We start from the raw sequence: 18485 nt of genomic DNA, 5'->3' as shown, positions 1-18485 counted from the left end.
AGTGGTGTGGGCCAGTCCCTGCTCTACCCACTAGCCCCCACTCCCCTCCCAGAGCTGGGATAGAACCCAGGAGTCCTGGCTCCCAGCCCGCCCCTTCCAGTAGACACTGGATTTGCTCCTTACGCTGTGCTCTCTGCCCAATGTCACCAGTGTGAAATGTGAAATAGATCTGAGGTGCCCTTTACGACACCCTTTTGCCCTGCCCACCCTGGGGTGCTCTCAGGGCCGGCTTTTTTGCTGCCCTAGGCAAAAAAGCCACCCGCCGCCCCCCCCCCACCCCCCCAGCATGGCAGGGGAGGGCGCCAAGCCCAGCCGGGGCTCTCCGCTCTCCCCGACCGGCCAAAGCGCCGGGGGGGAGGGCGGCAAGCCCGGCCGGGGCCGCTCTCCCCGACCGGCCGGAGCACCGGGGGGAGGGCGGGGAGCCCGGCTGGGGCCCCGCTGCACTGCCCCCCTCCAGGCACCGCCCCAAGCACATGCTTGGTGGGCTGGTGCCTGGAGCCTGCCCTGGGTGCTCTGTGCTCTCTGCCCTGGTGCTATACAATGCAACACTCAACCTGCAATGGACAGAGCAAGTGAGAGGGGGCTGAGGGGAGAGCAGGGAAATGGGGGGGGGGGCTGCTTAGACGCAAGGCCATCAGGGTTTTCAGGGCTGGAGATGGGGGAGGGGATCTGCCTCTCAGACCCCAATTCCTAGGGAGAACAGACGCCCTGTGCCCCACGAGCCTCCCTTGGGAGCTGGCCAGCCCAAGAAGCTCCTGAGTGAGCAGGCATGGGAGTGGTGTCAGGGGAGAGCAGGGCGAGCCCCGAGCCCCAGCCCAGGCCTGCAGAGCCAACAGGACAGGATTCACCAGGCACCCTGTGCCCTCCTGGCTGGTGCATTCTGCAGGGCTCTTGGGACCATGGGCTCTTCAGGGGAGGGGCTGTCTCTTGCTCTGCATCTGCGCGGCCCCGGTGCGACGGGGCCCGAATCTCGGCCGGGATCTGGGCAGCGCCCAGCGCAACAGGGCCCCAATCTCAGCTGGGGTCTGGGCAGCACCCGGCCCGACGGGGCCCCGATCTCGGACGGGATCTGGGCAGCACCCGGCCCGACAGGGCCCCGATCTCGGACGGGATCTGGGCAGTGCCCGGCGCGATGGGGCCCCGATCTCGGTCGGGGTCTGGGCAGTGCGCGGCACAATGGGGCCTGATCTCAGTCAAAGCCTCTATGTCATAAATAACAGGTGACCCATCACTAATGAGGATCCTGACAAACACAGGAGGTCCCTGTCTCTCCACCCTGCGTGGACAGCTCGGAGCAGGAGCTGGGAACGCGCCAGCAAATCCTGCAAACACAGAGCGAGGCTGCCACCCCGTGGCCACGCAAAGTCCAGGCAGCAGCTCCGGCTGGGCAGGCAGAGAAGCCAGCCCCTCAGCCAGTGACTGGCTGGGCTGCGCCTCCGTCTCCTGATACGTCCACACTCCAATCTCAGATGGGCAGAGTGTGCACGCTGCCCATGTGAACATGCCTATCCCACGGAGATACCCGCAGGCACACGCCTTCGCTCTCATCGCTCAGCCTGTAACCTGGGCACCGTCTCGGCCTCTCCTAGCCCCCGACACCCTGGCTCCAGCTAAGCCTTGCTGACTTCCTGCTGCACCCATCTCTGCCACGCGTCCCATCGCACCCCTGGCTCCAGCTCCCGCCCAGGCCCTCGCTCACTGCCACCCCTACTCCGGGCCAGGTCAGATGCAGGCTTGCCCTGCGCGGATCGATTCCGATGCTGTGGCAGAGACCAGGCGCAGAATGGGGGTGTCCCGGGGCTGCAGGGCGCTGAGCCAGGGCTCGGGTATGGGCTGCCCCGTCGCCCACGCGAGGGTTCCAGCCCCCGGCGCAGAGGGCAAAGCGGCTGTGAGCACCGGTGAGTTTCCCTGTCCGGGGCCGTCAGACCCAGAGATGCTGGGGCCAGAAGGGGCTATTGGGCCACCCCCTCCGGCCTGCCGCGTATCAGAGAGACCCCAGAACAGCCCAGGCCCCCCATTCCGACGCACCTCGGGGGTTGCGCTCCTCAGCCAAGGACATTTATTCACACATGTACACATACCCGACATGTCCCCGCCAGGGGGAGCAGTGCCTCTGGCCCCACTGGACAGGCCCAGTCCAACCGGAGCAACGCCCTGACAGACTCACGGCCGGGGGTCTCTGCCTGCCCGTAACGAACCCGCCAACCCGACTCGTAACGAACCCACCTGGGAGTCAGCGAGGGAGCGACGCTGAAGGACTCAGCTCCCACCCCTGACCCCGCACCGCGAGTCCAGCCAGCGCAGCTAGGATGGGCTGCCATGTGCTTTGTAGGGGCAGGACCACGTGCCCTCCCAGAGCTGGGGAGAGAACCCAGGAGTCCTGGCCTCCAGCCTCCCCACTCTGACCACTAGAGCCCCCATCAGGGCTAGGCCCAGACACACAGCCCCAGCCGTCACTGGTGTTGCTTTCTGTGCCGCAGGATCTCTGTGGATGTGAACATGAAGTCCCGCTCGCAGGCATCGCAGTGATAAGGTCTCTGCAGAGCAGTGGCTTTGGCTGGACTCTCAGCGACCTCTTCCAGGGGAGCTGCAAGAGCAGAGGAAACGGCGTCACCGGACAGGCCAAGCACCCCCGGGGTGACTTGGCTCGGACGCACCGTCCCCGTGGAGCGACATGGCCGGCGGCCCCCAGCCACTGCAGCGCCTGGGGCAGAGACCGGCTGGGCTGCGCGGTGACCAGACAGGGGCTGCCAGCCCTGGAACCCAGGCCGTGTCCTAGCCCAGTGCGGCCCCGGGGACCCAACAGAGACTCACCCTCCTGGGGCTGGGGCCGACAGCTGCTCTCGTGCGCCATGCGCTCCAGGGGGGTGAAGGGCATGTAGAGGGCGCAGTGCGGGCAGGTCCAGAAGCTGCGCAGGCAGTCGCTGTACAGGTCGGTGTCGCTCTGCAAGGGACAAAGTCGGAGGGGAGCAGGGTGGGACACGGAGCCTTCGCCTCAGGGGCTGCCGGTCCCGATCCAGGGAGTGGGGTGGGACCCAGAACCTCTGCCTGGGGAATGCTGGCCCCAGTTCGGGAATGGGGAGGGACAGGGAGGGAAGGTGAGGGACCCCTAGCGGCTGCCTTGGGGCCCCCCGATATGGGCCAGAGGAGCTGGGGGGGGATAGGGAGACCCTGCCTTGGAGGCCGCTCGTCCCCATCCAGGGGGAAGCCCTGGGCTCCTGGCACTCACCGTGAGGCAGTTGTAGGTCAGGAACTCAGTCACCCTGTAGCCGCCCTTTTCCTTGTCGGGTGTCATCTCCGCCCCTTGGAACAGCCCCGGGAGCCCCGGTGCGGCCGCCACCGTCTGGGGCCCCACGTAGAGGTTCTGCTTCTCCAGCGCCGTCAGCCGGCGCAGGCTGTACTGCACCTGCAGGGGACCCGGGGGGTTAGCCCAGGGGAACGAGGGCGTGTCGCCCGCTACCTGCCCGGCTGCTCCCTCCCTGCCCGGAGAGAGCTGCAGTCCTGGGCACACGGTCTGCACAACACCCCCACCCCACCAGCACCGGGGGGAGCTGCCCGGGGGCACCCCACTACCTGCACCCCCACCCCACCAGCGCTGGGGGGAGCTGCCCTGGGGCCCCCCACTACCTACTCCCCCAACCCAGATCAGCACAGGGGGGAACTGCCTGGGGCTGCCCCACTAACTGCACCCCCTACCCCACCAGCGCAGGGGGGAGCTTCCCGGGGGCCCCCCACTACTTGCACCCCCACCCCCACCAGCGCAGGGGGGAGCTGCCCTGGGGCACCCCACTACCTGCACTCCCCACCCACGCCAGTGCAGGGGGAGCAGCTGGGGGAGGGGCTCAGATCCTGCAAACACACCATGTGCGGATTGGTGTGTGGGGGGGTGTCACAGCCAGTGTCCAGGCTGCCCCCCAGCCCCTCATATTGACGTGTGGGTCAGAGCTGTCCCAGACAGTGCACACCCGGCAAGGAGCTGCCAGCCGTGCCCCCACTGGTGGCATGAGCCTGCGCAGGCCCTGCCCCATACCTCAGTTTCCCCTTCCATAGGCTGGGGAGGATGTTTCCGAGCTGCTTGCGGACCAGAGGGGTACAAAGCTCGGTGGAAAGGTCTCCATGGGGGGGCTCCAGGGCCCGAGCTGACCGGGGGCAGACCCTGCCTTGGCCCGGCTGCACTGGGGAAGCTGCAGATACCTCGTGCTGCAGGAACTCCAGCAGCCCCTGCCTCAGCGTCGCCACCTCCCGAGAGTCCGGCCCGCGCCCCGGCTCCCCGCGCCGCCCCTCCAGCTGCCGGTTGAGGAGCCCCTCCCAGGCAGCGCGGAGCTGCAGGGCTGCGGAGAGCAGACGCAGGGCGGCCTCGCTGTCCGGCACGCACAGCTCCAGCCAGGAGTCTGCCACCAGCCGCGTGCAGTCAGCGCTGGTGTCCAGGGCACGGGAGAACAGCAGGAGAGCCTGGGGGAGAGCAACAGTCAGATACTGTGGGGGGGCGGGGGCAGAGCAATGGTCGGCTAGGGGAGGTCTGGGTCACAGAGAGTGAGAGTAGGAGGGGGCACGGACGGGAGGACTGGCAGAGGGGTGACATCGGGAAGCGCGGAGGCAGGGAGGGGAGCCAGTACAGGGCAAGGGGCCGGGGTAGAGCAGGGGGCAGGGGATCCAGGGGGCAGCGGGGCCAGGCAGGGGAGCCGGGGCCAGGGAGGGGAGCCAGGCAAGGGGCCAGGGAGCAGGGCCAGGGCCAGGCAGGGGGCTAGGTGGGGGGCCAGGCAGGGGAGCCAGGGGGCAGGGCCAGGCAGGGGACCAGGGGAGCCAGGGGGCAGGGCCAGGCACCCACCTGCAGGGCCGGTGCCCGCAGGCAGTTCACCAGGTAGGGCTTGTTGGTCTCCAGCAGCGAGACGAAGGCCAGGAGCTGGTGCCGGCTGCTCAGCCCCTCCTGGGAACCTGCAAAGCCACAAGAGGGGGGCTCAGCTCAGCCCTGCGCAGGGGCTGGGGCAACCACGGGGGAGGGGGGGAGGCAGGGCCCACAGACCCACTGCTCTGAGCGGGGCCAGCAGGCTAGGGGGTTGGGCTGGGCTTCAGGGGCCCTGGCTTCCAGCCCCAGCTCCCCACCCAGACACCCTGCATGACCCCAGCTAGTGCCCGCATCTCTCTGGGACGCAGTCGCTCTGTGCCGCAGTGAGAAGGGCCCTTGCTGGGTCGGGTTGCACTGGGAGCTCCCCCTGCGTCGGGGCACCAAGGGGCTGGGACCGGGCCGCCCCCCGTCCTTCTCCCTACCTCGGCTCCTCCCCGGCTCTGCTTTCTCCTCCGTGGCCTGCAGCAGCTCCGGGCTGCCAGCAAAGACGCAGGTCGGGTGCAGGACAATCCCCTGCTTATTCTTGGTGTGAAAAATCTACAAGGAGACCAGATGAGGCGTCAGGGCCAGGGCCAGCGACTGCAACGGATGCTGGAGACCCCAGCCTGGGGCACAGCTCTCACAGGCTTCCTCTTTTGCAGAGTCCCAAACCTCTAGCCCAGAGCCCACCCCGTCCCAGAGCTGGGATAGAACCCAGGAGTCCTGGCTCCCACCCGCCCTGCTCTACTCACCAGACCCCACTCCCCTCCCAGAGCTGGGATAGAACCCAGGAGTCCTGGCTCCCAGCCCCCCCTCCCCCCCCCCCCCCCAGCTCTAACCACCAGACCCTACCCCCTCCCAGAGCCGGGATAGAACCCAGAAGTCCTGACCCCCACCTCCCTGCTCTACTCCCCAGACCCCCTCAGAGCTGAGACGAGCCCCAGGAGCTGGAGCTGGAGTGGGGTCAGCGCACCTGGTCAGAGTCCTTGCGGCAGCTGTTGTACTGGTCGGGCACGGCCAGCTGGGGGTAGAGACCCCTGCACAGCACCAGCTTGAGCAAGGCAAGCTGGTGGGAGGACAGGGCCGCGCCGGCCGCAGCCTGGAGCTCATCCACATTGTGCCGTAGCTTGAACTTGACGTCCTGCCGAGGGAAGGGGCAACGGGTGTGAGGGGGCAGCACTGAGAGGAGCTCAGGGCCTCCCCGGCAGCACCTAGGAGCACCCCACGGCAAGGGACAGCACTGCCCCCATCCGGCAAACCCTGCGGGCAGACGCTCCCAGGCTCCCAGCAGGGAGGGGCCGGCACTGCCGTAGCCACAGAATCCTGACCCCCTCCACCAGCCGGCTCGGTGCCCACAGCCCCTCGGGGCATGGCCCCAGCTTACACTCAGGGAAACTGATGTGCAGAGAGGGGAGGGGATGTAACCAGTGTCACAGAGACAGGGCCAGGACCTGAACCCAGGAGTCCTGGCTCCCAGCCCCCACCCCCCTGCTCTAACCCACTAGACCCCACTCCCCTCCCAGAGCCAGGTCAGAACCCAGGAGTTCTGGCTCCCAGCCCCCACCCCCCTGCTCTAACCCACTAGACCCCACTCCCCTCCCAGAGCCAGGTCAGAACCCAGGAGTCCGGGCTCCCTCCTGCTGGTGGGGGGAGGGCATGGCAGGAAGCCAGTGGGAGACATAGAGAAAGCTCTTGGTGCTGGCTCTGGCCCCAGTGAGGGGTGGGATGGGGGGGGCCTCTGCCCCACACTCTCCCCACTGGGGCCCCCTCCCACGCACCTGAATATCGACGCCAGGCGGCCCGGCCCTGCCGGCGCCTTCGCCCTCGTCACTGGAGGAGCCGGCCTCCCCTTCCCGCAGCTTCAGCACCTTGCGCTTCCGCCCCTCCGTCTCCTCGTGCCGCCGCCGCAGCCGGTGCAGCTCCCGGCGCTCCCGGTGCCGGCTCTGCCGGGCGGAGCTGTCCCTGGGCCCCTGCACAGCCTCCAGCAGACCGTGGTCCCGGAGCAGCTCCTGGGGGGACAGGAGGTTAGGGGGGGGGAGGGGCTGGGGGCGCTTCTGGGGGGACGCCCGGCCCCCTCTCCTGCTGCGCACCCACCTGGAACTGGCGCCGCAGGTTGGCTGCCTCGTAGAGCCGGTGCTCCTCCAGCCCCCGGCGCCGGCACCACTTCCGGGAGCCGCCAGCCCGCTCCGACTTCACCTGCCGGCCACACCAAAGCCTCAGGTTATTACGGCAGGGGCGGGAGGCCATCCTACTGCACCCCACAGCCCTCGCCACAGGGATCTCCTCCTCCAGATGCTCCCATGCAGCTCCCGCCATGGGGGATCTCCTCCCCCCCACATCCACACCCAGCTCCCCCAGGGGGATCTCCTCCCCCAAACCCCCCCCCCCCGCAGCTCCCGCCATGGGGGATCTCCTCCCCGAGACCCCCCACAGCTCCCTCACAGTATGTAACCCCCCAACACACCCCACCCAAGGGTCTGCCCCCCCCAGACGTCCCGCGGAGCTGAGGGCCAGCCAGTCCCACCTGCACCCACTCGTTGAAGGTGTTGAGCAGCGTCAGCGGGTCGCCGTGGGGGCTCTCGAGGGGCCGGCGGGCCGTGGCACAGTCGGGGTTGGTGCGCGTGGGGCGCAGGAACGGGGACTGCACGCTCAGCACTGCCGCCACAGAGAGCACCGGCCCAGCCAGCCCGAAGAGTGCGCCCAGAACCAGCATCTTCCCTGCAGGGGGATGGGGGCAGGAGAGCGTTACGGGGGGGGGGGGGGGGGCAGCCAACCACCTCCCACCCCCATCCCAAGGGTTAAAGTCCCTCTCCATGCCCCTGGCCCCCCCAATCTCCCCCCCGTCCCCAGCCAGGACCTCCCCAGCCCCCCACGGCACCTCACCGATCACCACGTCCACGGGCAGCTGGGCCAGCAGGCTCCCGATGGGCGTCAGGCTCTCAGCCCCGTCCAGCGCCCCCTGCTCCCTCAAGTAGCGCACGGCCGTCTCCAGGCTGGACTGGGGGGGTGGCTCCAGAAAGGGGAAGGTCCGGGGGTCACCCAGCCCCATGCTCTTCATCTGGGGGGTGGAGAAATGGAAGATTAACCCTTTGCCTAGACGCATGGGTCACGTGCAAGGAGCTGCGTATCTGCCCTGAAAAATGTGTTCGGAAGGTGTGTGAGACAAGCAGGCCAGAAGGCGATCCAGGTGCTCCTGCTAGGCAGGAGAGAAGAGACGCTTCCCTCACCCTGGCTGAGTATCGGGGGGGTCACAAGGACACCCACTTACTCTGAGCAAAAGACGGATTGATAGACTGCAGGTGCTGCACGGAAACCCACAAACCGCAGGGGGACCCTGCTAGGACTTTTGGGGGTGTAACTGGGGTACAGAGAGACACCCAGGATCCTTCACCACGGGGCAAGCAGCCAGCTGGCACGTTGTATGACCGGAGGATCACAGCCGTTCTGGCTGGTCCATGCTGGGAGACATGGACCGGCTGTTCGTTCAGCTCATGCTGAACGGATCTGCCAGCTGTGTGCTAAACGGAGCTGTGCTCTGGGGGGGGACGACGACCTGGGGGCGACAGCGAACTGGGGTTCTGGGGGCGATGGTGAGCTGGGGCTCTGGGGGCGACGGCGAGCTGGGGGGCTCCGGGGGTCACGGCGAGCTGGGGTCACTGCGAGCTGGGCTCCGGGGGTCATGGTGAGCTGGGGTCACGGCGAGCTGGGGCTCTGGGGGTCACGGCGAGCTGGGGGGCTCAGGGGGGGACGGCAAGCTGGGGGGCTCTGGGGGTCACGGCGAGCTGGGGGGCTCCGGGGGGACGGCGAGCTGGGGGGCTCCGGGGGGACGGCGAGCTGGGGGGCTCCGGGGGGGACGGCGAGCTGGGGTCACTGCAAGCTGGGGGTCACGGCGAGCTGGGGGGCTCCGGGGGGGACGACAAGCTGGGGGGCTCAGGGGGGGACGGCAACCTGGGGTCACTGCAAGCTGGGGCTCCGGGGTCACGGCGAGCTGGGTGGCTCCGGGGGGGGACGACGACGAGCTGGGGGGCTCAACGAGCTGGGGCGTGCTGCTCCTTTGGGAGTGGCGGAACAGGGGCTGGATGCCGTAGGGTGGCGCTTGGAGGGCTCGGGCGTTGGAGGGTGTCTGCTGCTGCCCTGCAGGAAGGCGGAGCCTACGCAGGCCGAGAGGGGAGGACTCGTGTGGCCTGTAGCCCGTGGAGTCAGAGCTGACCCCCGGCCGGGACAAACAAGCCTTCCTCAAGCAAAGGTGCCTCACGGCCCTGGGCAACCCCTGGAAGCATCCCAGAGGCTGGGGGCTGCCGGGGCTGGGCCCAGCGCTTGCTCCCGTGATGCTGGAGACCTGGGGGCGAGTTCCCCTCCAGAGCAGAGCATCTACCCAGGTTCCCCCTTCGCAGGACAGCTCCCACCAGGGTGACAGACCCGCTTGAGGATGGGGGAGATTCCCCCCCAGCTCTGCCTACCTGCAGCACCAGGGCATCGAGCGCCACGCGCTGGATCTCCGGCACTGGGTAGGGGGCGAAGGCGTCATAGTCAGACTCAGCGTAGAGCCGGTAGCAGACACCAGGGCCCGTCCGGCCCGCACGTCCCTTCCGCTGCTCAGCGCTGGCCCGGCTGATCCAGAACTCCTGCAGCCGCTGCAGCTTGGCCTGGGGGTCGTAGCTGAGTTCCTTCACCTTCCCTGGGGGGCAGGACAGGTGACAACCTCCACCGGCCTCGCCCAGCACCCGCCCACCCCCATTCTGCAGTGCTCAGAGCCACGGCCAAAGGGGGGTCCCAGGCCGGCCCAGAGAACGGAGCCCCCACCCCACCAGCTGGTGCCGGCCCAGGCCCCCCACTCCCAAAGCAAGGGGCGGGCGTCTCACCAGAATCCAGCACGAAGCGCACCCCGTCGATGGTGACCGAGGTCTCGGCGATGTTGGTGGAGACGATGCATTTCCGGACTCCGGGGGGGGGCATGTCAAACACCTGGTAGGGGGGGAGGAAGAGATGGGGAGTGTCAGCCCCTGACACACCCTGCCACCCCTGCTGGTCCCCTCTGCTTCCCCACACACAGCCACTGTCCACCCCCACCCCGACACATGCCTTCTGCCTAATGCACCGTTGCTCCCACCCCGTGGCACCGCTCCCCCAGCCACCCAGCGCCCCCACGCACCCCCCTTCTTCCCCCCCACAGCCACTCCCCAGCTCCTCTGCCACGTTCCCCTCCTAGCCCCATCTCTGAGGCCAGCTCCCCACTGCCAGCTGCTCCCTGCCCGTCTCCCCCACCGGGGGGACACAGCCCAGTCCAGCAGAGGCCCTGGCCCCTGCCCCGCCGCCAGACCCACCTTGTCCTGCTCGGCAATGGAGAGGGTGCTGTGTAGGGGCAGCACCACCCAGCGCTGGGTGTGGGTGGCATAGGCCTGGGCCGCCTCCAGCACGGCGCCAATCTCCGCCACCCCGCTCAGGAAGACGAGCAGGTCGCCCCGCTCCTCGGGCGGGTACTTGTGGTCGATGGCCTGCAGCACCCGCAGGTAGGGCCGGGGGTCCAGCCGCTCCGGCTTCCCGCTCGCTGCCGCCTCCTCCTGAGGGATGGGCTGGTAGACGACCTGCGCAAGCAGAGATGCCGTGGCTAAAGGGCAGAGAGAGCGCCCTACGCTGGGCAGCCCGAGAGCCGGCCCCGCAGGGACACCACCCTCATCTTCCCAGCAGGCTGGAGGTGCAGGGAGAGGGGCGTGGCTTAGCCACGGGAGTCAGGACTCCTGGGTTCTACCCCCACTACGGGAGGGGAGTGAGGTCCAGGGGGTTAGAACCAGGGGGGCTGGGAAGCCAGGACTCCTGGGTTCTAATCCACCTGTGTACAGACACAGCTGCATCTCAGCACCAGGCAAGGGATCCCTATACACACAGCCCCCGTGCCCCACCCCAGAAGTGGCCGCGTCTCAGCACCAGGCGAGGGATCCCTGTAAACCAGTGGACTCCAACCTTTTTATGCCCAAGATCACTTTTTGAATTTAAGGGCAACCCAGGCTCTACCCTGCCCCTTCCCTGAGGCCCCGCCCCTTCCCCAAAGCCCCACCCCACTCACTCCACTCACTCCACACACACACACACACACACACACACACACACGTCACTTGCTTTCCTCCACCCGCACTCACTTTCACCAGGCTGGGGTTCGGGAGGGGGTGCGGGCTCTGGGCTGGGGCCGAGGGGTTTGCAGTGTGGGAGGGGGCTCTGGGCTGAGCCTGGGGCAGGGGTGCAGGAGGGGGCTCCGGGCTGGGGCAGAGTGTTGGGGTGCAGGAGGGGGTGGGGGTGCTGGCTCTGGAAGGGGGGTCAGGGCTGGGGCTTGGGGTGCCAGAGGGGATTTGGGGTGCTGGCTCCGGGAGGGGTTCAGGATTGAGGTGCAGCCTCCAGCCGGACAGCACTTACCTCCGATGACTCCCGGTCGGCAGCGCAGCGTGGCTGCCGCTAAGACAGGTTCCCAGCCTGGTGTCGGGGGGTGGGGGTGGGGGTGGGGGTGGGGAGGCACATGTCTCCGCACGTTGCCCCTCTCTGCAAGCACCGCCCCCACAGCTCCCATTGGCCACAGCTCCTCGTTCCCAGCCAATGGCAGCTGCGGGGCCGGTGCTGTCAGGCAGGAGCAGCAAGCGGAGGGAGACCTCCCTTTCCCCCCTGGTCACGGGGCCGCGCTGGCTGCTTCCAGGAGCAGCACAGGGCTGGGGCAGGCAGGGAGTCTGTCTTAGCGGCAGCCCTGCTGTGCCGCTGGAGATCGCGATCGACAGGGAGATCCTCTAGGATCGACCCGTCGATCGCAATAGATCGGTTGGTGACCACTGCTGTACACACAGCCCCCGTGCCCCACCCCAGAGGTGGCTGCATCTCAGCGCCGGGCGAGGGATCCCCAAGGATGCAGTAGGGGTACAGCGAGAGGCTCCCCAAGTTCCCATCCATGCCCAACCCCTGTGCTCTCACCGTGATGGGGAAGAGCCGCCCGGGCACCTGCACCACGGGGGCGCCCCCGAAGTACCCCGCGAAGAGGCGGATGTTGATGGTGGCCGACATGAGCACCAGCTTGAGGTCGGGGCGGGCGGGCAGCAGGCGGCGCAGCACACCCAGCAGGAAGTCGCTATGCAGGTGCCGCTCGTGCACCTCGTCGGCAATCAGCACCTGGTACCCGGGCAGCGCCGGCTCGCGCTGCACCTGCCGCAGCAGCAGCCCCTCCGTCAGGAAGACGATCTTGGTGGCCGGGGAGCGAGTGCTCTCGAAGCGGATCTGGTATCCCACCTGGGGGAGCAAGGGCAGGCAGTCAGCGGGGGGTGGGGGTGACCCCAGCACCCGCCAGCCAGGGGCAGAGGGCCAGCAAGGAGGGATCATGGTGCTCACCCCAGACAGCTGGTGCTGAAATGCATGGGGCTGCCCTGAGAGAGGCCCCTGATGACTGACCCAGAGCCCTAGGGGCTTGGCCCAAACCCCCAGGCACTGCCTACTCCCAGGGCTCAGCCTAGACCCCATGGGGGGTGGGAGGGCACAGCCTAGATCCCAGGGCTCTTTGTACCCCCAAGGCATGGCCCAGCCCCTATTCCCTGCATACAGTCTCACCCACGCCCCCAGGCAGCAGGGCTAAGGGAGAACAGCGAGAGGTCACATGGGGTCCGTTCATCTGGGACCCCCACAGGGTTTAACCAGGACTCCTGGCCAGGGGGTGGGGGGCACAGCAGATCTCACGTCCTCCCTGTCTGATCTACAAAACTGGCTACTAATTCCCCCAGCCTGGCACAGACCCCGTCGGAGTCCTGGGCCGCCCTCGGTCTCAGCCCCACTCACCTCAGCCCCATACTGGTGCAGGCTCTCAAAGCCCACCCGCTTGGCCAGCGAGATGCAGGCGATGCGGCGTGGCTGGGTGCAGGCCACGTGACTGTACCCAGCCGCCAGCAGGTACTGGGGGACCTGTGTGGACTTGCCACAGCCCGTGTCGCCGGCTACCACCACCACCTGGTTCTGGGCCACGGCCCGCAGCAGCCGGTCGCGGTACTGGGCAATGGGCAGGGCCGCCCGCTCCCGCTGCAGCTTGGCCAGCTTGCCAAAGCTTTGCTTCTGGGTGAAGTCCAGGTAATGCAGCAGGGCGGCGCGGAACTGGGAGAGCCGCTCGGCCGGCACCCCGGGGCCCCGCCGCAGACCCCCGCTCCTGCCCCGCGCCAGCCCCTCCACATCCCCGCTCAGCACCGACAGGTTGATCCGGTAACGCGGATCGTACTCCTGCGGGAGGCCAGCCAGCCCAGGGACGGCAGAGGGGTCAGCCCGGGCCGGGGGTGCCCGCAGCGCCGGATCCCCCTCAGCCTTCAGGGTCTGGAAGCGCTGGAGCCGCTCGAAGAAGGCCCAGAACTGGCGGCTGTCCTCAGAGCCCGCCCGGATGTAATCCTGCTCCCGGAAATACAGCTCCTCCAGCCGGTGCCGCGTCTCGGGGCAGCTCCAGTCCCAGCGCCCGCCCTGGTGCCCCCGGGACGGGGAGGGGTCTCTGCTTCGCCTTTGGGCCCTGCGCTCCTTCTCCGACGATGGCATCTCTGCCCCCTTGGGTCACCCCAGGCAACGACCTCCCACTTCTCGGCAGAGACAGGGAGCGGGAATCTGGATCCGCGGCACCCACGGGGGTGAGAGGGTTAGAAATCCGGAGAAGACTGCAGGGAGGAAACAGCTGGATCTCTGGGGGCGCCTCACCCCACCTGGCCCAGCTGCAGGGGGTCCCACACAAGGCTGGTCTCCCCAGTGCCTGGGGGGTTGGGGGGCAGAAAAGGATGTGTAAGGACGAGAACTTGCTCTGGAAGAGCGTGAGCCCCAGGCCCGCTGGGCGACGGGCCGGGAACCCTGTGCCAGGCATGGGGGATTGAACCCAAAAGCCTCCCTGGGCCTGATCCATCCCCTGGCACCAGAGGGCACCTTCCCTCTCCCACCCCCCCAAGGAGCTAACCCGGCATCCCCCCACGGCCCCTCTGTGTGACCCCGTGTGACCCCCCCGAGCCCCCTGCTATCCTCCCACAGACCCACCTCCATTCCCCTATGGCCCCCCGAACCCCGTGCTATCCCTGCACCCTCCATTCCCCTATGGACCCCCCCAACCCCCCCTGCTATCCTTCCCCCCTCCATTCCCCTATGGGCCCTCCCAAACCCTCTTCTATCCCTCCACCCTCCATTCCCCTATGGGCCCCCCGAACCCCCTGCTATCCCTCCGCCCTCCATTCCCCTATGGGCCTCCCCAAACCCTCTGCTATCCTTCCCCCCTCCATTCCCCTATGGGCCTCCCCAAACCCCCTGCTATCCCTCCCCCCTCCATTCCCCTATGGGCCCCCCCAACCCCCCTGCTATCCCTCCGCCCTCCATTCCCCTATGGGCCCCCCCAACCCCCCTGCTATCCTTCCCCCCTCCATTCCCCTATGGGCCCCCCCAAACCCCCCTGCTATCCCTCCCCCCTCCATTCCCCTATGGGACCCCCCAAACCCCCTGCTATCCCTCCCCCCTCCATTCCCCTATGGGACCCCCCAACCCCCCTGCTATCCTTCCCCCCTCCATTCCCCTATGGGACCCCTCAACCCCCCTGCTATCCTTCCCCCCTCCATTCCCCTATGGGCCCCCCCAAACCCCCTGCTATCCCTCCCCCCTCCATTCCCCTATGGGACCCCCCAACCCCCCTGCTATCCCTCCGCCCTCCATTCCCCTATGGGCCCCCCCAACCCCCCTGCTATCCTTCCCCCCTCCATTCCCCTATGGGACCCCTCAACCCCCCTGCTATCCTTCCCCCCTCCATTCCCCTATGGGCCCCCCCAACCCCCCTGCTATCCCTCCGCCCTCCATTCCCCTATGGGCCCCCCCAACCCCCCTGCTATCCCTCCCCCCTCCATTCCCCTATGGGCCCCCCCAACCCCCCTGCTATCCCTCCGCCCTCCATTCCCCTATGGGCCCCCCGACCCGTGTCCCCAGACCCCCTCCCCCGCCCCTGTGGACCCCAGACCCCCCTGTACCCCCCCACTAGCTCTGTGCCCCCCGCGCCCCCCCACGTGCCCCCCGGCCCCGCTCTCACCGCTCCGGCCCGCCCGGGCCTCGCAGGCCGCAGCCACCGGGAAGCGCCGCCTCCGGCCCCGGTCCCGCCCCGTGTCCTTCCCGCAGCGGCCGCCGGGGGCCGCCCCAGCCCGGCCCGAGCCCCGGTGCACCCCCCCCCCGCTGCATTGGGGGGCTCGGGGATCCCCTCCCGGTGCACCGCCCCCCTCTGCATTGGGGGGCTCGGGGATCCCCTCCTGGGGCACCCCCCCCGCTGCATTGGGGGGCTCGGGGATCCCCTCCCGGCCGGGGCCGGTGCACCCCCCCCCCGCTGCATTGGGGGGCTCGGGGATCCCCTCCCGGCCGGGGCCGGTGCACCCCCCCCGCTGCATTGGGGGGCTCGGGGATCCCCTCCCGGCCGGGGCTTGTGCACCCCCCCCCGCTGCATTGGGGGGCTCGGGGATCCCCTCCCGGCCGGGGCTGGTGCACCCCCCCCCCCGCTGCATTGGGGGGCTTGGGGATCCCCTCCCGGCCGGGGCCGGTACACCCCCCCCCCCCCGCTGCATTGGGGGGCTCGGGGATCCCCTCCCTGCAGGGGACCAGTGCACCCCCCCCCCGCCCATCAGGGCTGCAGGGCACAGAGCTGGGGGTTGGGGGCTGTAGGGTTCTGGGGGTCCCACTGCCCCCGGGACAGGGGCACCCTTCATCCGCTTGCAGCCAAGTGCCCGGCTTTGCTTCCAGCTTCCAACCAGAATCACACTCCCCCTGAGAGCCGAGGCTTTAGGGCAGGAGCCTGAGGGCCACATCGGGTTTCTGAAATTGTATGAAGGCCCGGTTAGGGGAGGCTGTGCCTCCCCAAACAGCCAGGCGTGGTCCAGCCCCCGCCCCCTATCTGACCCCCCCCCTGCTTCTCGTCCCCTGGGACAGCTCCCCCGGGACTCCTGCCCCATCCAACCCCTCCGTTCCCTGTCCCCTGACGGCCCCCCTGGGACCCCTGCCCCATCCACCACTCCCTGTTCCCTGACCACCCCCGGAACCCCCGCTCCTGACTGCCCCCCCCGCCGCCCCATCCAATCCCCCCTCTCCTTCCTGACTGCCCCCCGGGGACCCCTGCCCCCATTCAACCCTGTTCCCCGCCCTCTGACCGCCCCCATCCACCCCCTCCGAACTCCCCTGCCCTCTGTCCAACACCCCCGCCCCTGCTCCCTGCCCCCTTACCGCGCTGCCTGGAGCACTGGTGGCTGGCGGTGCTACCGCCGCGCCGCCCAGAGCACCAGGACAGGCAGCTGCGCCGCCCGGCATCAGCCACGCCACCACGTAGCACAGAGACCGGGTCAGGCCGGGCTCTGCAGCTGTGCTGCCCCAGGAGCTCACAGCCCCACCACCCAGAGCATTGCGCCCGCAGCGCGGTGAGCTGAGGCTGTGGGGCAGGGGGAACAGCAGGGGAGGGGCCAGGGCCAGCCTCCCAGGCCAGGAGCTCAGAGGCCAGGCAGGAGGGTCCCGCAGGCCTGTAGTTTGCCCACCTCTGCTGGGGCAGGGATCGGGGCCGGGCACACGCAGCCCTATGCTCCGGCTCCCACAGGCCAGCCAAGGAAGGCGGCAGGAGAGGGATCGCCACAAGGCTGTGATTTATGGATGATCTGTATTGCAGCGGGGCCGTACACACGCAGAACAGAGACAGTCCCTGCCCCCAGAGCTTCCAGTCGGAGCAGTTCAGTGGTAATACGGCGCTAGCCCCTTCGCTGAGGGGCTGCAGGATGCCCCCTCCAGCCGACTCTGCAGAGACTCCTTCAGCGACCACGCAAGGCACAGATGTGGTACCCGCAGGGCACGGCATCTCAGCATCCCACAGTGCACAGCAGCCGGGGTGCGAGCATCTCGCCTGCTCAGTCCAGTCCAGTCCCCTGCTCTCCTTGTCCCGCCCGAGCTGGGGGACCCCCATGGACCTAAACCTGCCCGCTGCTTGTGGAGGTGAGCTGAGCCTGGGCCTCATCCCCTAGGTCTGCCTCCTCCTCCTGGAGGATGTCAGCCAGGCGGCTTTGCAGGAAGCCCCGGCTCATCCCCACGTAGATGATGGGGTTGAGGCAGCTGTTGACGTAGGCCAGGCTGACGACGAGGGGCTGGGTGGCATCTGCCAGCTTGTACAGACGGGCACTGGGGGCGTGGGCGGCCAGGATCAGCCCCACCACGTGGTAGGGCAGCCAGCAGGCAAAGAAGCCGACGATCACTACCAGCACGACCACCGTGGGCCTGTGCCATCGGACCAAGCAGCTACCCTGGACACGGGCCAGGACCAGGCCGTAGCAGGTGGCGATCACCACGAAGGGGACCAGGAAGCCGGCGGCGAAGCGGAAGGAAGCGACGGACACCTCAACGGCGGTCTGGTAACTGGACACTTGAGCGTACTCCAGGACACACATCACTTTGTCTGAGAACGCTTCGGCGTGCGTCTTCCGGAAGATGAAGGTTGGGAGGGTCATGAGCAGAGCCAGGAGCCAGGCTGCCCCACTCACGCCCCAGGCCACCCGGGTCGTGCGGTGGTTCTGGCACCAGACGGGCCTGGTCACCAGGGCGCAGCGGTCCACGCTGATGGCCGTCAGGAGCAGGACGCTGGCAAACATGTTCAGGATGGTGAGGGATGGGAGCAGCTTGCAGGCGAAGTCACCCAGCTCCCAGCGGTTGCCGCGGGCCACGGGCACGGCCAGAAACGGCAGCGCCAGGCAGCATAGTAGGTCGGCCACCGCCAGGTTGAGGAACCAGACGGTGTTCACCGTGCGCTTCATCCCGTAGCCGATCACCCAGATGACAGCCGCGTTCCCCGGCACGCCCAGCAGGAAGACGAGGGAGTAGAGAACCAGAGACGCCCACAGGACTGGGGTCAGCTGCAGATCCGTCGTGTGGAAGACAGGCGCAGTGAAGTTAGAGTACGAGTCAGGATCGTAGTAATCATACAACTCGGTGACGTTCATTCTGCTGCAGGATCCGTCCCCTGAAAACCAAATTCGGGTTGAATAAAATTCTCTCCCTTTTCTGCTCTGAAATGGCACCATCCTCCCAAGGCCCGGTGCTCGCTGCAGGAGCCAGCCAGGCCTGGTTGTATCAGTGCATAGACCTGGCGACGGGGGACGGAGGGGTCCCCGGTAGGCACCGCAGCTCCTTCCCGTGCTGGTGTCGCACCCCCAGAGGCTGGTCCCACGCGTGGAGGAGCCGTGAGAGCCCGACGAGGCCACGTGAATGATTTCACCAACCAGCCCCCGGCTCAGCAATTCCAGGCCCCGTGATTTCTCTGTGGGTTAGAGACACCCAGAGCCGCAGCCGGGACTCCTGCCTGCTGGATAAAATCCCCCCACACCATGTACATGCCGCAGCCACATCCCGGCCGGGGGGACCCTGCTGCAGGAGTCTCTGCCCACGGCCCAGTGGGTGCAGTAATGCCCCCCCCCTTCTGTGGCGCTCCAAGGGCTAATTCCTGCCACCTTGGGCGCTGCCTTGGCATGGGACGGGGCCCTGCCCTGACGTCACCCTGGCCTGCAGCGGTGGGGGAGTGACTGACGCAGTCACACGCAGCGCGCCCAGCTGAGACTGGGGCCCGGTTGTGCCAGGGGCTGCACACAGAGTGAGAGACAGGCTCTGCCCCAAAGAGCCGGCAATG

General features: G+C 68.2%; 2 protein-coding genes across 2 annotated transcripts; both read right to left on the bottom strand.

Moving 5' to 3' along the window:
* Nucleotides 1-2036: 2036 nt before the first annotated feature.
* On the bottom strand, nucleotides 2037-14925 carry DHX34 (DExH-box helicase 34). Its single transcript, XM_054009781.1, has 17 exons — nucleotides 14877-14925; nucleotides 12629-13571; nucleotides 11777-12088; nucleotides 10150-10410; nucleotides 9688-9790; nucleotides 9286-9503; nucleotides 7709-7883; nucleotides 7350-7543; nucleotides 6920-7021; nucleotides 6604-6834; nucleotides 5799-5966; nucleotides 5269-5383; nucleotides 4829-4935; nucleotides 4195-4452; nucleotides 3230-3406; nucleotides 2815-2944; nucleotides 2037-2587 (listed from the first exon to the last, which is right to left on the bottom strand). The coding sequence occupies exons 2-17, from the start codon at nucleotides 13361-13363 to the stop codon at nucleotides 2454-2456; spliced, it is 3420 nt and encodes a 1139-aa protein (XP_053865756.1). The 5' UTR covers nucleotides 13364-13571; nucleotides 14877-14925; the 3' UTR covers nucleotides 2037-2453.
* A 1854-nt stretch (nucleotides 14926-16779) lies between these two features.
* On the bottom strand, nucleotides 16780-17802 carry LOC128826469 (C5a anaphylatoxin chemotactic receptor 1-like). The gene has a single exon (XM_054009759.1). It carries the CDS (start codon nucleotides 17800-17802, stop codon nucleotides 16780-16782), a length of 1023 nt encoding a protein of 340 aa, XP_053865734.1.
* Nucleotides 17803-18485: the final 683 nt, after the last annotated feature.

Source organism: Malaclemys terrapin, chromosome 20 (assembly GCF_027887155.1).
Source record: "Malaclemys terrapin pileata isolate rMalTer1 chromosome 20, rMalTer1.hap1, whole genome shotgun sequence".
Classification (NCBI taxonomy): domain Eukaryota; kingdom Metazoa; phylum Chordata; order Testudines; family Emydidae; genus Malaclemys; species Malaclemys terrapin.
This window is presented reverse-complemented; position numbering and strand designations above follow the sequence as displayed.